The 25575-nt window shown below is 44.4% G+C and overlaps 1 protein-coding gene across 1 annotated transcript in view; it reads right to left on the reverse strand.

The window, feature by feature from the left end:
- LOC311036099 (regulator of G-protein signaling 6-like) overlaps window positions 1-25575 on the reverse strand; it is a gene marked incomplete at both ends in the record, with an annotated part of 91062 nt that overhangs the window by 17500 nt on the left and 47987 nt on the right. The window contains 4 exons of the mRNA XM_084044621.1: window positions 164-215; window positions 4718-4824; window positions 5204-5254; window positions 6539-6638. Of these exons, the coding sequence (XP_083900747.1) occupies window positions 164-215; window positions 4718-4824; window positions 5204-5254; window positions 6539-6638 (310 nt within the window). The remainder of the gene's footprint in view (window positions 1-163; window positions 216-4717; window positions 4825-5203; window positions 5255-6538; window positions 6639-25575) is intronic.

The following is a 25575-nucleotide window of genomic DNA, read 5'->3' on the forward strand; positions in this document are numbered from 1 at the left end:
CCAAAAATATTTGTAAAGATTACTGAAAAGTCTGAATGCAAGATATAATCACTTGTTAAGCTTGTTATTTTCTTTGCTGTGAGATTTGAATGGCTTGGACAGAGAGAAAGAGAGAGAGGGAAAAGCAAACCCTAACTGCCAGCGGGTCCATAATCTGACTCACCATAGTCGGTGTTTTCTGGCTCCCAACAGTTTGAAGGCCAGAAGTATGGAGACTGTTGAGAGAAGAGCAAAAACAAACGTAGATGAAGTCCCCACATGTTCCCAGTGGTGGAAAGTAACTAAGAACATTTCGTCTCTGTCGGGTGGACACCACACATGTCCAAAACTGTTCATTTTCAGGATTCAAATTCAAAAGTAGCAGATCTACAAACTCGAAACGTGTCGCTTCGCGCCACGTTTCGAGCTTGTGGATCTGCTACTTTTGATACTTTTGTGTGACGCTGTAGGATGATCAAGTATGGCGTTGATTTACGGGGGGAAAAAAACACAAAAAGTTAGAATATGGAGACAGTCCAGTTGGACACAGAATAAAGCGCAATGAGAGAATATTCATAGATATTTGTCTTTTACAAGCTAAAAGAGTAATAGCATTGACCTGGAAGAGGCCGGACAAACCAAGCATTGCACAGTGGTTCAGGGAACTGTCTTTAAGTCTACCTCTGGAGAAAATCACGTATATCATTAGGGACAAACAAGAGATGTTTCAGGAGGTGTGGGGTTGTTTTATACAGTACATGGAAAACAATAATCTGTCACATTTAATGGAAGAATCTGGAGAGGAGTAGTGCTGATGTCATTGTGTGTTATTGTTTTGTTTTTTAGTGATTGTCTTGTAATGTTTAACTGTACTTGTCCATTTTGCTTTCTGTTATGTATGTAATGTAATGTTGAAATATTTTGTGGAAAAAGGAAAACATCGCTTTATACTTTTACTCCACTACATCTCTGGAGACATTAGGCTTTTGGTCATCAGGCAGAAGAGGGTCTGAACATGCACTCCTGCTACTATCCTCAAGCAAAGAAAATCAGAATACTTCTTCCACCATTGGCACGTTCCATTTCTTCACAACTGCGCGGGACAAAATACACATGCCAGTAGTACTACAGCATGTACAGTACACGGGCTGTAATCACTCCTGCAACTACCTAAAGCTCCCCCCTGTGCTCATCTTCAGCGCTATACCGGAGGTCAAAAGAGGCTGCACTTGTCAGATAATAATCAATAGCTTCCTTACGCTCCACAAGCGGCACCTAGGGGACGGACCGCCGTACAGTAGCTATATTCTCTCTATCCATATTTCATCATCTATTGCAACTGATATTACTGATTCAAAGTTCATTCCCTGGCCCATTAATAATGGATCTGTCAGATCCATCATGCATTCTTAATGGCGAAAGGGGCAGAATTAGAACGAGGGTAATGCTCGGCCATATACAGTGCAGTTCATTTCCAATGTTAACTCAAATGATAATTAGCCCCAGAACAAAAGCCTGACACTTATGAATGTGCTGTGATTAAGTACAAGCTAGAAATGAATAGCAAGGTTAACGCGTGGCGCTCACGCCTCCTCTCTTTAATCTTCATTTCAACTCGGGGAGAGGATCAAAAGATGAAACGCTTTCGCGGCCACGCACGTAAATAAGCTAATTCCTCGCAGAGCAACGGAGGGACATTTGTCATAACATCACGGTGTGTTCCACCACCAGTGTGGCGGCCTATTTATAGCACCGTGGCATTACGCACGGGGAGGAAGAAGAAAAATCCCCAGGCACCGATGAATCGCGGTACATTCGGTGACGAACACAAGGATACATATATTTCAAAATGTGCCACGCGGCGGGTCTCTCTTTATTGGTGCGTGTGACGCGGGCCCTTGTTGCATCATGACAACATCAGAGAGAATATTTTTAGCCGCAACTCAATGCGAAGTGTGACACACATGTTACTACCCCCCCTACGCGCACGCACGCACACACACACACACACACACACACACACACACACACACACACAGTTGTACTGTATTACTGTACTTGGGAGGACATCAACGTTGGACGTTGATTTTTATGAATGCCAATATTTGTATTTTTAACGCTAACCTTAAAGCCGAATTTGCGGATCTATACGAGCTCACAACGTCCCACGCTGTGATGCGTTGTGAGCTTATAGATCGGCTATTTTCGGGGGAGAGACACCGTCACACAGATAAGAGTAAATCAGGCATAACTCTCTAACCCCAATGCCCTAAACCTAACCTCGATCATCCTAATCTGCAAATGTTTAACCATAAACAATTACTCTTGTGAGGGACCAGGAAAATGGTCCTCACAAATGTCTATTTCTCAAAATCTGCTGTACCTGTGGGGACATTAGGCCCATACAAGCATAGTAATACAAGCACACACACACACACACACACACACACACACACACACACACACACACACACACACACACACACACACACACACACACACACACATTATACCGTCACCTCCAGCACATGCACAGGATGCCTTCAATCTAAGGAAATAGAACTGATAAATGGATTGTGAGGTAGATTGGAAGGAAGGAGGAGGCTGGGAGGGTGACAGGGAAAAGCGCAGCACTTCCCATAGTGACAAGCTGCCTCCGATGTTGCCAGATTTTGCGGGAGAAATAAGCAACCACATCTATGAAAACAAGCCCAAAAGAAGCAACTACATTAGGCTACATGAGCATTTTAAACCTATATGCGTCGGATATTTGAAAATAGCCGATCTACAAGCTCACAACGTGTCACATTAGATCTGCAATTAAAAAAATAGGGAAACATTTTGAATATTTCTTTTGAAACATTTCAACACAAATCTGATACAGCTACAGGGGTCACAAAATTATTTTAGATGGGGGGGTCCGTGGACAAATACACATTGACATGTAAATGTGTGCAAACCACCGGTTTAAACAACATTTAGGTAGAAAGCCTAAAATAATTCTACACTTTAGAAACAAGCCCCCCCCCCAAAAAAAAGCACCAATATTTACAAGCGACTTTACAAAAAAAAACAAGCCCATGAAGTCGCTTATATAAATAAGCATAAATGACAACACTTCTGGCCTGGCTGCATTAGCATGCTAATGGCTACGGTTGAAGGAGTGAGTCACAGCGGAGGACAATAGCCTATCAGCAAGACCTGTCACACTTCATACCGCTTCAGAGAGGAAGAAACCGCAAACCCCTGCAAGCTGGCTGCCTGGCGCTTCCCGAAGGGTTAACCTTCTGCCAGAGGTGGAAAAAAATATCTACATTTTTTTACTTAAGGAAAAGTATCAATACTGCAATGTAGAAATACATTCTACATTGCAATGTAGAAATCACAATGCGTCGCATCGTGAGCTTGTAGATCGGCTATTTTCTATTGGCCAAAATGTATAGGGGATGAAGTGGGTAATGTGTGTTTTGTAATAATTATCAAAATCTACAACTGAAGTGGAGTAAAAGTATAATATTTGCCTCTGAGATGTAGTGGGGTAGAAGTAAAAGTACCGAAAACTGGAAATACTTCAGTAAAGTAAATACCTCAAAATTGTGCTTACGTACAGCACTTGAGTAAATGTACTTAGTTACTTTACACCACTCTGTGCCCTCATCAAAGCAACTTCAGACAGGAGAGACAGAATGTCTCAAGGAGAGACTCAACCTTCATAGGACGAGGACAGGGATTGATGGAGCAGCAGCATCCCCCGCAACAACCCCCAGCCTATTACATCATCACCTTGTATCTATAGAATACTTTTCATGTTTTTTTTCCCGTAAACTAATGACCAACTTTGTCGAAGTGTCATGCAAAAGTATTCAGATAGATCCGCAGAAATGAATATCCGATCAAGCTGTCATGCAATTTTTTTCTTTTTACATTTTGAAAGTGAAAGTGATTAAGTCTGGCTGTGGGTTTTATGAATAAATAAAAATGAAAAGGTATCAACAAGAGCTTGTGACTGAATAATAACTACATTGGATCCATTGGAGAACATAGATAATTTTTTCCATTTCCTGAAAAGTAACGGTTTTGGACGATAAACGTATATCACTGAAACAACAAACAAACAAGACCACATCACACCCATCCTCCGTTCACTCCACTGTCCACCTGAGAGCACCACAGTCGGTTGACTCGTGAGTCCTTTAAGAGAGGACTAAAGACCTACCTTTTTTCTTTTTTTTTTTTTTATATATATTTTTTGGGGGGCTTTTTATAGCTTTATTTGGAGAGGGACAGTGAAAGTAGGACGACAGGAAACGGGGAGAGAGATGGGGGAGACACGCAGCAAAGGTCGTCGGGAACGGGACGCGAACCCACGACACGCTGTCAGTTAAGGGATTTCAACCGAGGGTGCCTGGACCGCGACGCCACGGCCCAGGCCTAAAGAAAGACCTACCTTTTAACAAAGCTTTGCTGGTTTTACCTCTTGGCTTTATACCCCCATGTCTTCATTGTTTTGTTTCAGTTTCTTAAATGTTTTTAATGGTGTGATGATTCTTTTTTTAAGCAATTGCCTACTGTAGCACTTTGAGATTTTAACAAATGTAAAGTGCATTATAAATAAAATCCATTATTATTATTATAATTATTATTAATTATGCTGCTGTAATTAGTCACTGAAAGGACTGCATGCACATACCAAGGGCTGCTTCCCCATAGTACAGCTTGGTATATCACTGTGTCTCACCTGAAAGCGGTAAAGGGTCCCGTCGTCTTTGAGCGTGAGGACGTGGTCCGAGATGGGGAAGAAGTAGCCCTGGGCGGCGACCAGACTTCCCAGGTGAATGGCTTCGGCTGTCGAAAAGTAACAGCAACCAAGGTTAGAATGGCGGAAATTGACCTTTTATTCAATAGGTCCTCAATAGCACTGGTAGAGCAGTGGTTCTCAACCTTTTCAGGACATTTCAGGAGCTTATTATGAAAATAGCCGATCTACAAGCTCACAAGCTTTGCGAGGCGTTGTGAGTCACCTAAAAACATGCAGTCATGTTTTTAGATTTTCGTTTGAGGTATTAAAAAGGTCTTCAAAGTACTAAAATTGTCACTTCACTGTCATTTGGGCCCCCCCCCCCCCAAAAAAAAAACCCTGGGGTCACGACCCACATGTTGAGAACCACTATGGTACAGGATGCATGGTGGCGGTTAGGTTTCTCGGCGGGCATACAGTACATACCTGCATCCTCGATGGAGAGGTTTTTCACCAGCCACTGAACAATGTCTGCTCCTGGCGTACAGAGAAAGGATTAATGCTTTTTTTAATGCGTGAACACACACACACTGTCCTTGAGCAAGTGTTTGTGAACATGGTATATTCCACACATTGTTGTTCTCTGTGTTGGCGTTCACACACACTGGTGATATACTCATGCGGTATAGTGCTAGGGAGCGGTCAGCCGTGCCTCACAACAACTACACTATCAAAGCCGTGGGTCAGGGCTGAGTAGGTGTTTTCGGAGCCAATTAATGCATTTGAAAAACCCCTCTCATCCTAACGGACTATGTTTAGAGTCTTTTCCTCTCCAGCTCCTGGACCGCACAGAATTTGGGCCAGACACTATGCTTGGCAGAGGCTGTGTGTGTGTGTGTGTGTGTGTGTGTGTGTGTGTGTGTGTGTGTGTGTGTGTGTGTGTGTGTGTGTGTGTGTGTGTGTGTGTGTGTGTGTGTGTGTGTGTGTGTGTGTGTGTGTGTGAGAGAGAGAGAGAGAAGAGAGAAAATCCTTAGGCCTGGGGTAGTCATGTAAAGGAGTGATTCACTCGCCTCTGACTCCGTTGACTCACTCACAGACACACACATCTTCCTACTTCGCACAGACGAACACACAAAAACGCATGCAAGCGCATGCGTGCACACACACACACACACACACACACACACACACACACACACACACACACACACACACACACACACACACACACACACACACACACACACACACACACACACACACACACACACGCACACACACACACACACACACGCGCTACTCCACTGACAAGGTCAACAACCAACCATAGCCATCCGCACCATGGTTGTTAAGGTCTTCTAATTTGCCTCCATCTGGAGCAGCATTTTAAATGAGCCCAAAGGTCCTATTTGCTTCCTTGATTCTGACTCACTCACTGTGTGAACAAAAAGTAAAATGCACGTGCGCGTGCACAGACACGCACGCACACATGCAAATGTAGAAAAGCAGAAAGTTACCAAATGTTATTCCAAAGCATTAACACATGCTTGCACACACGCACTTTCTCTCTCTCAACACTGTTTTTGAGAGAATGCAAAAAAGCCTTCATGCAGAAAAAGAATCACAAATGCTATTCCTATGCCAACACATGCACCATGACTTGCACGCATATACTCAATCTCACACACACACACACACACACACACACACACACACACACACACACACACACACACACACACACACACACACACACACACACACACACACACACACACACACACACACACACACACACACACACACACACACGTTACCTACCTGACACCACACTGGGGATCTTGGACAGGAAGCTTTTGACCGTTCGGATGGCTACACCTCCTGCTTTCTCATCTTGTATTCGCATGACTATGTCTTCAATCTGCAGGAGGGACAAAGGCAAAGCATGTTCAACGGTCCTACACAGCAACTCAAATGTTATTTCTGAACCAAACGTACTGTCAGTGATTTAGCACAAGACCCAAAAGAGAAATGTTGTGTCTGTCTCTGGACCCAAACATACGCATATTATAATCACTTAATTCAGTTCATTAAGTCCAGAAATAGTGACCACCCCAGCCACAAATTGTTCACACCCCTACTACGACCGTGGCCAGGCAAGGATGCCTACCGTAGTATGAAGGGCAAGACCACCAGATTTCTGAACAGCTTCCCCCCGGCTACTATCAGACTGATACCGCCTATCACCAGGCTGGCCTGTCAGCTGGAACTTTTTACTTGAAACGGACAGTTGTGTACTATATTATGTTCCTCTGTGCAGACTTTACTTTCTCTGTGGACCTGCCATGTGGCAGCCTGGTCGCCAGAGAAAACATTGTCATAATGTTATCACATAACTGTGATAATTTTTTTTACCCCCAAAACGTTGCCAGTGACCGTGGTCCACAGATTAGAACCATGTAGAGTCAATTGTCGATTTTACGTTGCATACTAACGAACCCTAAACCTAACCTTAAGCCTAACCCTAAACTTAACCCTAACCCTAATCTTAACTCCTAAACCTAACCATAAACCTAAACGTTGAAATGCAATGTAGGCCTACCTAAAAATGTAACGTTTTTGCGGTCCAGAAATGTTGTCATTGAACATTTCTGGAGAAACATTCAATCACGTTTCCTCTGGCGATAGTGTTGCATGTGGATGTTTTTTACCGGTAAAGTTTGTGCCCTATGTGTTTTTTTGGCACTCTTGTATGTTGCAACGTCACCGGAGCCGTGCACATCTCGCTCTCCCCCTCCCTGCCCTCCGCTTCCTGTCTCTCACTACACTCTTATCTAAATAATTGCGTGGAAAAAATATATATTCTCTCATTAAATCAGCCGGGTAAACAATATTACCATTTTGACAGGGTTCTAGCTTGGAGCAGAGGAGGGAGCATAAGATTAAATCCGCCAACGTTTGTCCTCGTCTGTCCTCACTTCACAAACGGAACATTTCAAGATGATGACTTACAGTCGGGGTAAAGGTTGAGGTAAGGTTTAGTCATACTGTGGTTCAGGTAAGAGTCAGGGTTAAGGTTTAAGAACACTGTCAGCCAGTGTCACATCAAGGTTCAATGTTTCTTTATTGAAACATCTTGTATACGCCTATACGGGTATGCAGTATAAGAGTACAAATATGTTGTTCAGTGTGTGTGTGCGCGTGCATGCGTCTGTGCATGTCTAATCCTTTAAGACCGGGAACGCATCAGTGTCATTTTAAGATTTCTTTAGCTATTCAAAAATTGCAGATATACAAGCTCATAGCACGGCACTTGTAGATCTGCTATTTTTTGAAAAATCATGGAAAATGTATGCAAATCTTTGCATATATATATGTGTTTTAAAGCGAACATTTTTAACTCCGATCTGTGCTTCTGGGTGTCCCTGGAACAAGCTCATAGCGCGGCACAGTGCCGCGCTATGAGCTTGTTCCAGGGACACCTTGTATATCTGCTATTTTTTAATAGCCAAAGAAATCTAAAAATTACACAGATGCGGATCCCGATTGAATGAGTTAATGATCTATGTTGATATCGAGCATTGCAAGGTAAGCATGGAAGTCAAGGTGGTTCCCACACTCTCTCACCCTCCGATCTCATTCGCTCCCAATCTAACACCTACAGTACACCCTTAATTCTAATGGGTCAGTCTAGTCTTTTTAAGCAGAACGCAGCACCTCTACTGCAGTTAGTCAGTGATCAAACTCCCTCCACCTCCCAGCCTCCTCCCACAGTAGCATTTAGGTCTTCACTATATGTCAGCGTGATAATTATGTGGATTCTTGTGGATTGTATCAGGCTTAATATCTGTGGATCTTAAGTCGTTCACCTGCTATTTTATGAGCTCAAGCAGTCAGAGGAGGTCATGTATGTGAACATGATGCACAGAGCCCATGGTTGCCGTGGGCCAGCCTTGATGGAGTCTGCCACCAGAAATCAATCTACATTAAAAAGGTCCTGATTTATCACAGTTGTCTGTATTAACGAGGGTTTACTGTATAACTGCCAAGGGCCAAACTCTGGGTATTAAACCCTTATACCTATCCCATAATACTGCTTGTACAGTAAAGCATCTGCACACATATACATAGTATATCGATTCTATATCTATCTTATCTATCTATCTGTGTGCATGCATGTGTGTGTATGTGTGGTGTGTGTGTGTGTGTGTGTGTGTGTGTGTGTGTGTGTGTGTGTGTGTGTGTGTGTGTGTGTGTGTGTGTGTGTGTGTGTGTGTGGGGACGCAAACGTATACTGTACACAAACAAGCATACACAATAATACACATACATCAAGCATACTGAGGCCAATGGTGTTCAATGGACAAGGTACTTATTGAAAGTGCATGGACGTGCACATTTTTAACGTGTCTATTTTTTGTGTATTATGCAAGGGATAATGCATGGGGAGGTGGTCATTATTGAAATTTGAAGCCCGACAGGGTGATTATGCACCAAGGCGGAGCCGAGGTGCATAACCACCCTGATCCACCCTGAACCACCCTTATCCCGCTTATTACACGGCTACTTAATAAACACGTCAATAAATTTACCCTAAAGTAACAACAAAACTAAGTATTTCCTTGCTTACAGCAATGAAAGTATTCCATAAGTATTGGGCTGGGCGGACAAGTTCGCCTCGGAAAACAAATGACAGTATTCCACAAGGTAACCGGAAAACTCGCCCCAAAACACATTCGCCCCCATTCTATATACCGCCGATTTGCCTGTAATACCGCCGGATTTGCCCCGGGGGGGCCGAGCGATTTGGTATTCCCTCGTTGTTGTGCCACAATAAACAAGTGCAGTGGATCAATAGAATCACTTTTCGGTTATTGCATCGTCTATTTCTCACTTCAAATGTTTTCAAAAACATTCTTGAGAGCAACGTTTAGTTGTAACTGACATTAGCTGTTTGTTTACATGGCTGTCATGTTGGATAAAGCCCGGTTGTCAACGGTGGGGTTACATCACTATTACACGCCCATTCAATCATGTCAGCAGTCATATTAAAACAAACAAACAAACAAGTCATTTAGAAGAGAGAGAGAGAGACAGAGCAGCATGCTGTCCTCTGTTTTATGTTACTCCATCCATCTGGATCTCCTCCGTCTCTCTTTCACACCTCTTTTATCCTCCCCCTTCATCCATCATTGAAACCGATCTGTTTGTGAGTGTGTGTGTGCGTGTGCGTGTGTGTGTGTGTGTGTCGGAGCTAAGGAGCAGCTTTTCGGCAGGTACACCAGAGCCAGAAGTTTGTAGAATACACCATCTCTCCCACCCTGTGTGTGAGGGAACAGGTGAGGGACTAGTTTCCTGCAATGGTGCAATGGTTCTTTGATTTGACGAAAGATGCAGCGTTAAGGCAAAGAAGTTAAGGTTAATTTATGAAGATAGACCATCCCAATTGGAGCCACTAGAGGCGAAATAGTAAATGGTCTCTTACGTGGGCAGTCAGGGCACCGCCGTCTGACGGCAAATCTCGCAAACGTCCTATGTTTACCAATAACACCTGCTAGATCCCACAAGAGTGTTTTTTGATTGAATTTAGTTGAATATCTTATTAGGCAGAAAATGTAAAACAGCACAGTTACATTTAAAATACTTTGTCTAACAGGTCCGTTCATAAAAGTCCTTGCGGACTTGTTTCCACTGAGGGCCTTGGTATTCAATTCATAGACATATATAGTGGCACCACAGTTGTTGTTGGGACAGAGAAAGGTTGACAATAAAGTTGATTTTCTCATGGTTTGACTCTCTGAAAAAAGCAATTTTAGTATGAAAATCTTGGGAATATTATGTGGCTTGGTCCAATACTTAGTTCAGTGACCATGGGGCTAAAGAATGGTTCAGAAGCTGTGTTCACGTTCACTCTTCCATTGAAATGAATAGACTCCAACCCTGCTTCCACGCTCCTAAAAAGGCGTCCCTCTACGTCAGCCCAAGGACCCCCTTCTCTGAGAAAGAGATGAAGCAGGGACCCCCACTATATATTGCATAAACTCGTGTTGCAGATTAAAGCTTTTCATAGATGCTGGTTTCATGTTATTTTCAGACATTTAACCACTTAAACCGTCAATACTAAGTAAACTTTCACTCTGCACCTCTTTTTCCCCCTCTCTTTGCCGGAAATAGCCGATCTACAAGCTTGTAGATCGGCTATTTCCGGCTAAAGTTCCCCTGAGAATAGGGATGCTAGGGTTCAAGTGGTTATTGTAAAAATATTTTTTCTATCACACAAAGATTTGGCGGACCCCCTGTAGTAACTCTGAGGACCCCCTAGTGGTCCCGGACCCCCTGTTGAAGACCTCTGCTCTATGTCACACAGATACGGAAAGTAAACCGGAGATGGCATGTCTTGCTATTTCCGTCTTGGGTTAAGGTAACCACGTGAACCCTAGCATCCCTATTCTGGGGAGGAAGGAACGTTAGCTGAAAATAGCCGATCGCGTAGAGGGGGGAAAAAAAGAGCGGACCAGGTACAGAGCCGACCCCGGTTCACTATAAGCGTTAGTGTACTAAGTATAGAGGCTTTGAGTGGTTAATTATACTTCATTGATCCCAGTGGGAGAAATTTCATCCTCAGCGTTTGAGGCCATATATCCCAGCTATTAGGAGCAGTGTGAAGCAGCAGTCCTTGGGGACCAGCTCCAGCTCTAAGGAGTATTATGTCCCTCACATGCAAGTCTTTCTGGTGTGGTGGTTGTGAACAGTGGCGGAAGATATACTCACATTTTTGTACTCAAGTAAAAATAGCTACCACACTACCACAATGTAGAAATACTCTGAGATACTCAAATAAAAAGGTCCGGTATTCAAAATGTATTTGAGTATGAGTACGAAAGTATTTGCATTAAAATATATTTAAGTACTGAAAGTGAAGGTACTCATTATGCAGAATGTCCCAATTCACAAGTTTCTAAATGTATAAAAATGGGTTGAAAATAGCAGATTTACAAGCTCACAAGCTTATAATTCGCGTCTGAGCAGTGGTGTGTCTGAGCAGTGGTGGAAAAAGTACTCAAACGTTTTACTTAGTATCAATACTGCAATGTAGAAGTACTCTGTTACAAGTAAAAGTCTGGTGTTCCCAATTTACTTGAGTAAAAGCACAAAATTATTGGCATCAAAATGTACTTAAAGTACCAAAAGTAAATGTACTGAAATGTTTGAAAATAGCCGATCTACAAGTCTTACATACTGTAAATGAAAAAGCTCACAGCTCACAACGCATTGCGACGCGTTGCGACGCGTTGTTATGTAAGACTTTTTAAGATGTTAATGCTGCCTACTGTAGAGTGAAATTGAAGACCAAAAAATATCCAGTCTTCAGAGACATTACTGTGGGTACAGGTTTCATTTGCTTTTCTCAAACCCATTTCAAACTTGCATTTACCCGTGACGCTGTTATTTTTGCTAGCTTTGGCTATCTTACAGAGAACACAGATTATTACCCCGCTTCGCTGAACCTGACTGAAGCAGAAGCAGGATAAAGGTAATCTTGTTAGAATCGCTCCCACTGACAGTACCACTGTAGAACCATTTATGTTGCCTTCAACGTTGCCTGTTTATTTGTTTATTTATACGGATCCCCATTAGCTGACGCCTAACCGACAGCTAGTCTTCCCTGGGGTCCAAGACATTAATATAAATGAAAGACAATAGAAAACATTACAATCTCACTGTATCACGCACACAAAACAAACAAAAAATAGAATAAAATAAAAAAACATCTTACAAAAGTCAAGCATCACAAATCGATTAAAAAAGAGAAGAGCCTGTAACATAGGAACACCCCCACTGTTGCAGTCATGCTACTTGAACTAAAAAGGATCCTTGCACATTAAACACTTAAACCCTCTATTCTCAATAAAACAGATTTGAGTTACAACTGTACTTGGGCCGCTTTTCTTTTTCCGTCTACACCAAATCTCTTTGTGAGCTTGTAGATCTGCTAATGTAATACATTTTATTACTTAAAAAAATATATAAAATAAATATATATATTTATAAATGTAAGACTATTTAAAACATTTCAAGGACCCGTGAACACCCTATTATTATTCTAAAGCCCAGAGCACTTCTGGAACTTAAATGATATTTGGGTATAACTTTGTGTGAAAAGCAGGATGATTGCTCCTCCAACCGGGTGGAGATAAGTTGTGCTATCATCCTGTGCTGCTGTGGTCGCCTGTGGCCCAGAAAGAAGCTCCCCCTGAGACAGCCTATCTGTGCCCATGGGCCTCAGTCAGTGGAGCACGCACACGCACGCGCACGCACACGCACACACACACACACACACACACACACACACACACACACACACACACACACACACACACACACACACACACACACACACACACACACATCCTTCCTGACTGCTTTGGTTATGGAAAAGGAGAGAGAGAGAGAGAGAGAGAACGAGAGCGAGAAAGAGAGAGACAGACAGACAGACAGACAGACAGATAAAGAGACGGAGAGAGACAGATAGAAAGAGGGAGGGAGATAGATACACAGAGAGACAGACAGGAGAGAAACAGACACTTACAGATGGGGGGATGACGAGAGAGAGAGATGATGAGAGAGAGAGAGAGAGAGAGAGAGTAATCGATGGAGGTTGGCATGCTATATTTACTCTGCCACACAGTAAAATACTTTGTGTTGATTTAACTCTGAGAGTGTAAAATATGACCCAAATGGACCTGATTTACTGTGTGCAGCTTCTGAGGCAAAGGTAATCATTCACCCCGCCTGGCCAAGCACTTAATGGATGATTCACACATGTTCTCCATAAATCTGTGGCAAAATACCTGAGTAACACATTGCAGACGTGTATGGATTTAATAATAGGCGTTATGCAGAGATAGGAGGAGATAGAGATAGATAGATAGAGAGAGAGAGAGAGAGAGAGAGAGAGAGAGCCGCGCGTGGCAAGACGATTACACTTTCTCTCACCATCAGGCTGAAAGAGCGTCTTGGTATGAATTATTGATCATCCACTATGGAGAATTACTGCCTGTGCCCCCGTTGATAAATCTCTTTCAGAAAGAGCAAGAGAGAGAGACAGAGAGGGAGAGAGGGGGGGGGGGGGGTAGGAGAAAATGAGAGAAATAAAGATAAAGACAGATGGAGGGAGAGAAAGTGAGTGAAACGGGAGAAACGGAATAAACGGTGGAGAGAGAGAGAGGGGAGCCAGTGTGCACCGTAGTGTATAGCAGCAGCATCCGCCCCTCTGTTGTGAATAAAAGCAACGGTATTTCTAAGGCCGACTTGAGCCGATGTGCGATTGCATGAGCAAGAAAGACTGCAGAGCAGCAGTCTGCCCCCAAAAGATTAGAATTGAAGCGAAACGTTCCACCGGGTTGGTTGCGCGCGTGTCTTTTTTTCCCGGAGACAAACCTTCGACGCCAAAAAAAAAAAAGAGAGAGAAAACAATGGAGACCGGAGCTTTGAAAAGCAGCTCTGTTCAACACGACCCCCAGCCTCCCTACACAGGCTCCCCCGGAGAGACAACAGCGGCAGGAAGGATTAAGTCCTTTTGTTCATGTGTAATAATGGACGGGCGTATAGGAGCAGCATGGAAAAATAACTCATTATCTCCCTATGGAATGACATGTGGACAAGAAGTACTTGGCACGGCGGCAACATGCCGCGTTGCGTTGTATCTTTGTGGCCTCCGTGGAAAGCTAATGGTGTTTGCGGCTCGGTGTGGAGGGGCTTTCTGAGAGCCAAACGTTCCTGCCAGCCCGCGATAACACCACTTTGCTCCTCGGCTATAAGCGGTTATCACAGGAAGGCGTGCGAAGGGTGTCACTGTATGTTTGCATTTTGCAAGGGGTGTGTGTGTGTGTGTGTGTGTGTGGGTGTGCGTGCATATCTGGGGCCCTCTGTCATCAGGCCAGCGCACACTCCGAGGGCCAACAGGCAGCTCTATACCTTGTGCTGCTGTCTGTCCTCTTGGTGGCACTGGCAGGAGGCTGGGGGTGACATGTGACAGTGCAGACGGTGTGGGACACAGACAGGCGAAGCCGTCAGCTCGTTTAAATATTGCTACTTCACTACTCCAAAGTCAGGGGAGGACATTCACTTCGCTCCGTCACGCGCCGCTTTGTGAGCTTCTAGAACGTCTATTTTCGGTGTACGCAACATCGGCGTATGACAAAGTATAATTCGGACATGGGGACAGAACTTTATTGATCCCGCAGAGGATATTCAGTCTCCTAAACACCAATTCCACGCTCCAGTCCGAGAAGTTGGCTTGTAAACACAAGGCTTCTAATTACCTATGGCCGGCCATAGCCGAGTGGTTGGTGAGCCTGCCTGAGAAGCCAGAGGCCCTGGTTGTCCCAGGTACGATTCCAGGCCAGGCCAGCAATGTGTCGATGTGTTGAGCAAGACTCTTAACCCCTAATTACTCCCCGAGCGCTGGCTCCCTGAGCGAATGGCTGCTCACTGCTGCTAGCTGTTATAGAATGGATAAGGACAAATTTCACGTACGTGCAAATATATATATCTATACAGTGACAAACTGTACTGTATTAACTCTTGTCTAAAGGCCTTAGTGAGATGGACTCGCTGCTGAACCAACGAGCAGTTCTCAAACACCCCCTCCAACCAAAAAAAAAAAAGACCTGAAAAGAAGCTAATTATAAGAATCAGAGCTAGCCTTACACTGCTTAAAGACGTGTCAGGCGGTATAATAGGCACATAAATGATTCAACAGTCAGACTTGTGTCACTGTTAGAAGACCTTAAGGACCATGGGAGGACAACGTCAGGATTGATTGTCCAAACGGCGAGGCAGCAAGACGAATGTCTGACCCATTTTATACAGTGTGGAACTCTTTGTTTCCAAAGAGCCAAATCTGATCCAGTTATATACCACACGGCTAACTAAGATATCAGTCGCTGTATATCTATCTCAGTGTTTATCAACCTTTTTGGTGCCAAGGCACACCTGGCATAGCCAAAATATCCCAGGGCACACCTAGAATTTAGCGTCTTCTGGCCCTGGGTGCATCTCTTCTTTGCTGGTGGAGCTCTCATCATCTTGTAGTAATAATACTGAGTGCCAAAGCATGTACCCTGTGCCCCTTTTATACAGTACCAGGTAGGACAACATATTTGCATTCCTATGGGTGATGGTCGCTACACTGAATGGACTCGGGCGTGGCTGTGTGTGAAACGGATGATGGCCGTATCGATTGACGGACGATCACCGCTATTGTTCTCGAGGGGCTGGGTTCACACTTTCTTCAAACGGTGCGGCACACCTCAGCAGTACTCGCGGCCCAAAATTGGGCCCTTTGCCAGGGTTGATAAACACTGATCTAATACACAGTACACATACACACAGAGTTTATCTGAGTCTCGGCGGAGTTAACATGGAACAACTTCTAACTTCTTCCAAAAGTACACTTCCCCAGCCACTTGTGTGCCACGGTGACCTGAGCGTCACACTGGGTGCATAACAAAGAGAGCTCCAGCTGGATACCGTGCCCCAGGGAGAGAGGTGAGAATGAAACCTGATGGAGAGAGAGAGAGAGAGACCGAGACCGAGAGAGAGAGAGAGAAGAAGTACTCCTCGAGGTTTCACTTAACCACGTACACCCCGGCATCTAAGTAACTAAAACTGTCAAACAACTGTAGCGGAGTAAAAAGTACAACATTTGCCTCTGAGATAGTAGTAGTGACGTATAAGCATAAACTTTAGAAAAATGGAAATGCTCGAGCAAAATTTTACTTAAAGCGGCACTATGTCACTTTTTTTACTGAATTAAAATCTTAATCTTATTTTGTCCAATCTGCATGGTAGACTCTACCATACAGATTGGACAAAATAAGATTTTAATTGTATAAAAATTCTATTGTATTAACATACTCTACCAGGTAGAGTATGTTAACGTATTGAGACCTTAGGCGATTATTAAACATGTTTTCTAAATCCCAACAGTTTTTTGAAAAAATTCTAAACATTTTTTTTTCAAGATTTTTCAAAAATAGCAGATCTACAAGCTCATAGCGCGGCACTCGGTGCCGCGCTATGAGCTTGTAGATCTGCTATTTTTAAATAGCCAAAGAAATCTAAAGTGACACAGATGCAGGTCTTAATGGGTTAATACAATTGGGGTGGTTTGTCTCCCTGTTCTTCTATTGGAGACATTTAGATCGTGTCAAAGGTCATGTCTCACCTAGACACACAGGATCTGACACAAATTTTGACCGGATGGTCAAGATTGAATTTATCCCCCGAGCGAGCAAGCAGGCCGGCTCTGTTAGCTCAATGGCAAAAAAAAAATGTCAGCACACTCGCAGGAAACCGGGTCCAAATCCGGGGTAGAAGAAGAAAGTTACATAGTGCAGCTTTAAGTATAGTACATGAGTAAATGTACTTAGTTACTTTTCTAACAACTGGAAAAAGGAGACCCTGTGATGGAGGGGGAGAGAGACTTTTGACTTTTAAAAAACCTTTATTTAAACGTTGCTAAACATACAGATTCTCACTCTTCTTTTTTTTTTTTTTTTAACATCTCCTCAATCAACAATCACAGTTTGTAAGGACAACCCTTCTACCTGAAGATTAATCCAAAGCATAACCCCTCATCCTCAACTGAACAGATTACATCATTATAACACCACTGCTGCACAAAAGTGTCCAAATTGTCCATCTCGTTGAAAAACTTAAAATCTATCCATACCCTTGACCTTACCAACGAGATAAACACACTGACTAGGTCCTGCATCACTTCCCTCTCTATCTTATTTCTTCTTGTCAAATATATTGCCAATTTTGCTTCCCCTAAAAGGAAATTCAGCAACTGCCACTTAGCCGCATTGTTCCTCCTGTACCCAGCACCAAATATAAACACAACTTTAGACCATCCCTCTTCAAAAAAAGAAAACAAACTCTCCAACACACCAAATAATGCATCAACCCTCCCACACTCCAAAAAACAATGAGAAATAGTCTCCACCCTACCACAAAAGGGACACTCATTTAGAACAGTTGAATTCATTTTTGACACAGTGGCATTAACTGCCACCGCCCCATGGAGAATCCTCCACTGCAAATCTCCAGTCTGTTTCTTTGAGGGGGGTTTATACAAAGCTCTCCACCCCGGTTTATTTTCCTCAGTTATGTCAAAATACCTTCTCCACACTGTATCATGCTTCCCATTTAGTTTCTCCCTGTTAAGGGCTTTAACACAGCACATGTACAAACCCTTACCATTTACCGTGTACAAATCAACACTGTGAATCTTTTTCTCATTTAGCAATGGTCCTGAACAGCTCCTTAGATCAGGATAAAGTACTAACTCCGGGAAAGGGTCCTCTTCATCAGGGGTTTCCTCCCCCTCACTATAAATCCTTAAGAGCTCAAAGTCCTCCTCAGACAGCCTCTCAGCCCATCGCCCCAAGATGTACTCCACATAGCGGACTGACCTCAGCCCCAGCAGCTCAGCTATTCCGTGTACATTTTTCAACCTTGGCCCAGCTACATCCACTAAATTCCTCAAAGTCACCATTCCAGCGGTGCACAGAGTGTGAGTGAGGCTAGGTGTCGTACTGTCCTGAATGTCCAGCCTAGCCCCCCCAACAAGCGGTTCTTCTAGAAACCAGTAAAGCGATGAAACAGGCTCCTCCATCGTCCATTTGAACCAAGCCCACGCCTTAAATACAGCCCTGTAAAAAGGCGATAATTCACTCATCTCAACACCATTACTGTTCATTAAAAACAAAGCAGAATCCATCCCCAGTCCATCTACCCTCCTCAGGATAGTACTCGCCACGTCCTTCCAGATGAGGTACTCATATCCAGTTGTTAGATACTTCTGTATGAACTGCAACCGAAAAGTTGCGACTCTACTCTCAATATGTATCAGTCCTTGCCCTCCCTCTTCTTTAGGCAAGAACAATACAGCTTGGGGTATCCAATGCATTCTGTCCCAAAAAAAATCAACCATTAAAGCTTGCACTTTTTTGATTAAACCACTTGGTGGCTCCATGCACGCTAGACGATGCCACAATGTGGAGGCCACCAGATTGTTGATGACTAACGTTCTCCCCCTGAAAGACATTTTTGGCAGTAACCATTTCCATTTATTTAATTTTCCTTGCACCTTCTCCGTTACATTCTCCCAATTTTTATTCATAGTTGCCTCATCACCAATGTAAATGCCCAAATACTTGATCCCCCCCCCCTTCCACGCTAACCCTCCCGGTAACTTTGGGAGACCCCCAGTCCACCTCCCTACTGCTAAGGCCTCACTCTTTTGCCAATTTACCTTTGCCTTGGATAAACAGCAAAAATCGTTCACAATTCTTCCTAACTCATCAACATCTTTTTGCTTGGTGACCAGGATTGCGACATCGTCCGCATATGCTGATAAGACATGTGCTGTGTTAAACCCGGGCAAGACCAGACCATTAAGATCAGACCGTAATCTGTGCAACAGTGGTTCGATGGATAAAGCATACAGCATCCCCGACAGTGAGCACCCTTGTCGGACCCCCCGTTCTGCTCTAAAAGGGGCACTCAGTCCCCCATTTATCTTCAGCACACTCTCAATGTCTTGGTACAAAACCTTTATCATGGCTATAAGACCTGGGTGTAGACCAAAAAACTCTAGAATTCTCCAGAGGTATTGATGCTCCACCCGGTCAAAAGCTTTTAATTGGTCTAACGAAATGAGACCAACATCTAAACCTAATGAACCAGAGACATCCAAAACATCACGAATCAGAGACACATTGTCTACAATTGACCTACCAGGCACGCAGTAGGTTTGGTCAAGGTGTATAACCTGATCCAGCACCTCCCTGAGTCTATTAGCCAGAGCTTTGGACAGAATCTTATAGTCCGTGCATAGGAGAGACACTGGACGCCAGTTTTTAATGTCTTTCAGATCACCTTTCTTGGGCAGCAGAGTTAAGACCGCTCTCCTGCAACTTAGCGGCAAACACATTTCTCCGAAGCTTTCATTCAAAACTTCCAACAAGTCCTCCTCCAACTCCTCCCAGAAAACTTTGTAAAACTCTACGGTCAGGCCGTCGATGCCAGGGGCTTTTCCCCCCTCCATGCCTTGCAAAGCAGCATGCAGCTCAGCCAGTGTCAGAGGGCCCCCCTGACCACGATTCTCCTCAGCGGGAATCTGAGGAGCCCCATCACAAAATGATGAAAACAGCGGCTCATTGTCTTTGTATTCACTCTTGTATAACTCAGAGTAAAAATCCACAGCCACACGCCGGATCTCTCCAGCCTCTGTTATCTCCTGCCCTTCAGGTGAACGTAACGTGTGCAGGAGTCTGCTCTGTCCATTCTTTTTCTCTAGACCAAAAAAGAAACTGGAAGGTGCATCCATCTGATTTGCGCCCTGGAACCTAGACCGCACCAATGCCCCCTGCGCCTTTATGCCCAGTAGGTCTTCAAGCATGCTTTTCTTAGACTTAAGGACTTCAAAATGTCCTCGATCTCCTGTGGACTCCCACACATTCTGCAGGTCCACTAACTCAGCCTCTAGATCTCTCATTGATCTGGCGATGTCCCTAGTAACATTAAGAGTGTGCTGTTGACAAAGTTGCTTAATTTGAACCTTCCCACAGTCCCACCACTGCCTCAGTGACTCAAAACTTTGCTTTTCACTCTTAAAACCCTTCCAAAAAAACCTGAACACCTCCTTAAAATTTTCATCAAGGAGTAAAGTGGAGTTAAAATGCCAGTACGCACTCCTTGGTTTCACATTTGTGATAAGCACATCTCCCACCACTAGAGAATGATCGGAAAAACCCACTGGCAGCATTTCACACCTCTTAATGACACCAAACTGGTGTTTGAAGCAATAAAACCTATCCAGCCTAGCTAAAGAGATGACATTTTCCCTGACATGAGCCCATGTATACTGTCTCTTTGTATCGTGTAATTCTCTCCATAAATCCACTAAATCATGTGTCTCAATGAGGTTGCTCAGTACTCTTTGTGATTGTTTGTGAGGTTCAATATGATTGCGATCATATTGATCGTTTTGAGTACAATTAAAATCCCCACCAAGGTACAGATAATCATCCGAATTACAAGTCATTAAAAACTCATTCAAAGTATTTAATGCTCTTACCCTGTCCTGTCCAACAACAGGTGCATACAGATTAATCAGAACTATTGTGTATTTTTCATACTTTGCTTTAACAACCATAAGTCTCCCTTCCACTTTAACCTGCACCTCATATGTGATGGGTGCAAAACTCCTTGAAAACAGGATTGCAACCCCCCCACTATTTGATTTCAAAGAGCTCAAGCAAACTTCCCCCTCCCATTCTGCCTTCCAATCTGTTTCATTCCTTTCATCAGTATGAGTTTCCTGTACCAACATCACATCAATACCTTTCATTTTTACAAGCTCATACAACATTGCCCTTTTTTTCATATCCCTTGCCCCGTTAAGGTTCAATGTGGCAATTCTGAATTCACTCATTTGTAAAAAAGAGGAAACCACCCATATTGACAGTATTGACCAACTAAAAAAACAGACAAAAAAATTAAACTGTTTCCTTTCCATCATTATTTTCCATTTCGCGGTTCACTTTCTGTATAATCTTTTTGACCCTATACATTTCTTGGTCTGTGAAAGCCCCTCTGCCTGTTTTTTTCATGTTGGCCTTGGCTGAAGCAATGAATGATTTTTTCCGCGGGAAAAAACTTGCTACTTTAACCCCCTTCACATTTTTAGTTTTCTTTAAAAACTGCTTCATATCCGCCAACCTGTAGTTAGTTGGCTCCTCCCCTGGTGCCTCACTCTCCCACCCCCCAGAGTCACTGTCTGAATCTTCATCAGAAAAAAAACCTCCCTTTCCTGCCTGGCTATCACTCCTATCCTCTGTCACTTTTTTTGGTTTTGGTGGATACAAGGTTTTTTTTGCCTTCCTTTTTCCTCCCACCACCTTTACACTGTCCTCTGCATCGCCCATGTCAACATCTGTTGCCACCTTCCCTTCTATTCCTGCCTCACCCCCCGCCCCACTCCCCTCCTCCCCCACCTGACTGTCACTAGGGCTGCTACCTTCCTGAGTGCTCACAACCTCACTCTCAATGTTACCTATGTCCACGTCTGTTGCCACCTTCCCTTCTATTCCACCCTCACTCCTTGCCCCACTCTCCTCCTCCCCCACCTGACTGTCGCTAGGGTTGCTACCACCTTGAGTGCTCACAACCACCTCACTCTCAATACCACCAGTAACCTCAACCGCTACAAAATCACCATCATTCACCCCCTCCCCATTCTGCTGCTGTCCGTTCTCATCCCCCCCCCCCTCAGTCTTATCCTCCTGTCCCACAGCCTCTCCATCCTCACTCCCCTCCCCTGTCTCTCCCTCAGCGGCAGGCTGCTCCCATGGATTAGCCCCGCCCCCTTTTTTTGCACCACTCGTCCCAACATGACTAGCTGAAGTGGACGGCTGTACGTCTGGACACGTTCTAAATAAATGCCCCTCCGCCCCACACTCAAAGCACTTCATGCTTTCAGTTGTGGCAAAAAGCGTGTAGTCAAACCCCTCTACATTCGCTTTAAAATTTATTCTCATGTCCCGAGTCTTATCCTTCAAGATCATGAAACAGGTTCTCCTGTGAGACACCACGTGCTTCAACACAGGCGATTTACAGCCTGAAGGCAGTTTTTTTATTGGTGACACAACTTTCCCATATCGAGTCAACTCCTTCACAATAAACTCATCTCTTATAAATGGAGGGACATTTGACAGTGAGACCTTTGTGGCCGGTGTGGTGAGAGGCGCTACTGACACAAACGTGTCCTTTATCACCACGCCTTTCACAACTAAATTATTAGCTTTCTCCACACCGTCCACAAAAATCACCACTCCACCATTCATCCTGGCAGCAGACTTAACACTCGCCGCTCCCACCACCTTTGCTACAGCCAAGCTGACTTCTTCCACAGAACATGGGAAACTTGGCGAAATTTTAACGCCATGTTTCCTCGTTAAGTTTGTGAACTCCATGACGCCGGCGACAGCAGCCGCTGCCGCGGCGCACAACAGTCACAAAACCCCGCTGCTGGGTGTGAGAGAGAGAGAGAGAGAGAGAGAGAGAGAGAGAGAGAGAGAGAGAGAGAGAGAACGAGAGAGAGAGAGAGGAGCCCCCCCCCCACCACTCCCCTCTGGGCACAATGATCAAGCATGTCTAGTCATGATGACAACCAGCTCTAAGGATGATTGTACTTGGTTGTGTGCCCGGCGGTGTCACACACTGAAAATAGCCGATCTATAAGCTCACAACGCAGCGCGTTGTAGATTGGCTATTTTCAGCGCAATCACATGGCAGGCAAAACAAGCATAAATGGGGGCATGTGGGATGCAGCGTTTCGGGGCCCCCTGCTGTCTGTGACACAGTGTGACAGCCCAGGCTGTGACATGCTGCACTTCACACAATGCAACAGACCGGGGAAAGCCCTGGCGTCCCAGAGAGCATGCTGGGAAATTATGCCCAGATTGGTGGATGTGTTGAATGTATCACATTTGCACGCTGCATGAGCTCACACACGATAACACACACACACACGCGCGCGCGCACACACACACTCTTTAACGCAGAAATACACACACACAAGAACATTAATTATGCTTGCTGTCACATGCGTGCACACACATACACATTCTCTTTAACGCAGGAACACACACACACACACAGACGGACATAATTATGCTCTCACTGTCGCACACACACACACACACACACACACACACACACACACACACACACACAAACACAATTGCATAATTGCGCGTACACATGCGCGCACACACACATTTAATTTAACATCCTTGGCAGCAGTAGTCATTATCAAAACCAATTCACCTGCCTTCCTTGGCTAATATTGCTTTTCAATTAAGCATCCAGTATGTCCGTCCAAATGGCTCTGATAGATTCAGAATTTGCCATCTCCACAGGAATACCCCACGGGAGAAAACACATCCCATTGATACAGGTTTGGTGATAATGAGTGCTGTAAAAAATACATGCTTTGACACTCACATGAAACCATTTTCAATTTGGCAACACACCTCCTCTAATCCCTATGACCATTAAAGTTAATTGATGTTCAGACCTATAAATCGCTCAGAACGCGGCTCTCCGGCGAAAAGCTTTCTTGAGGTCAAATATCTCAGCTGAAGCTCACGTCCACATTGTTCCGCTGCCGTAGGTTCGTGTTGCAAATTCACAATAAGAAGCCTTTGTTCAGTGATAGGGACTTGGATCCACCACAACGTGCTGTAAGTGCGATCCCATGAAACTGTCGTGTGCGCGAGAGGGAGCGTTTTCTCAACCTAACCCAAACCTAAGCTGAGCGAACTTAGTGCTGAGGAAACATAGACCTGAGCGAACTTAGTGCTGAGGGAACATAGACCTGAGCGATCTTATTGCTGAGGGAACATAGACCTGAGCGATCTTAGTGCTGAGGGAACATAGGGCTGACCCCAAAAACATGCCGACTCACATGAGGAGTGCCGTGTAACCCCTGTGGATCCAAACGAGTGCGCTGGCGTATTCCTTCCCGCGTGAAGAGAAAACCTTAAGTCTTTACATGCCATTTTCTGTTATCCCTGCAGGCCAGTTTGTACGCTCAAGCGAGATGTTTCCGTGACATTGTTTTTCTCAAAGTTGATAAACAAACAGACCGCCTATGAGCAGTTCCCTATCGCTTGAGCGGCCATGACGGTCATTCTTAATTCAGAGGCTGTCCTGACTAAACAGCCCAGAGGTACCGCTTTCTAAAGAGTCCAATTAGCTACTGCTTGATTGCCCACCCGGCCTGATAGCCCACAGGGAGAGACCATGCAATTCAGGCGGTCCCGCAGTGATTCTTTAGCTCGCTCAGAACCAAGAAGACCCAGATGGTTGGACAGAAAGAGTGTTGATTAGTTTATCATTTAGGATCCCATGTTGATGTGCAGATGCTGATATGGAACGGGTGTTTTTTGTGTGTGCATGTGTACTTTAAGTTTCCAGGGCAATCGTGACTTTTAAAAGTTTGTGGAATTGTTGTTGAATTATTTTCCAAGCATGGCCTGTACAGTCACACTGTACAGGAAGGAAGGAAGGAAGGAAGGAACGGAAGAGCTGACAGAGCTTTTGGGTTAAAAAGGAACTCGCAAACAGCGAACAGAAGCAAATGATGCAGAAAAGATAAAGTGGGTATCTGGATAATACATGAATATAATGGCTAATGAGTATCTGTCATGGTTCTGTAGTGTACATCCCTGTAGTGCAAGTGTGCCAGAGTCAAGCAGGAGTCAGTAATTCCCAAATGACAGAACAGATCGTGTGGTGCAAGAACCATGCCGTACCGTGAAACGTAATTCATTCATTCATTGTGAGGTGTTGTGAGCTTGTACAGCAGGTCTGCTATTTTCTTTTGTTTTTATGATGTACCTCCCCCTTCAGGCGTGGAAAAAAAAACAAATCATTACAGAACCTCACAGGTTCTTGAAAGTTTCAGCTTATGGAGTTACCCTTTGAAGTCAACGAGCCATTTGTTCTGTGCTGAGGACGACGATGGGACTGAGGCTGAACATCCTCCTCATCCCAGAGCGGATGAGAGGAGTTCATCCAGCGTCCTCCTCATCCTCCACTCTCGGCAAAACCAACTCCTGACTGTCCAGTTCAAGTATAGCCTTCCTCACCAGCTTATTCAGTTTGTTACTTGGCATCCCCCCTTTTGTTGATGTATCCCCCCCCTGCCGCCCCAACAGACCACGGCAAAGAAGAGGCCACTGGCTACTATAGCACCAGACTATCAAAGGACTTCG

Source organism: Gymnoscopelus microlampas, assembly GCF_963454915.1.
Source record: "Gymnoscopelus microlampas genome assembly, chromosome: 20".
NCBI lineage: Eukaryota > Metazoa > Chordata > Actinopteri > Myctophiformes > Myctophidae > Gymnoscopelus > Gymnoscopelus microlampas.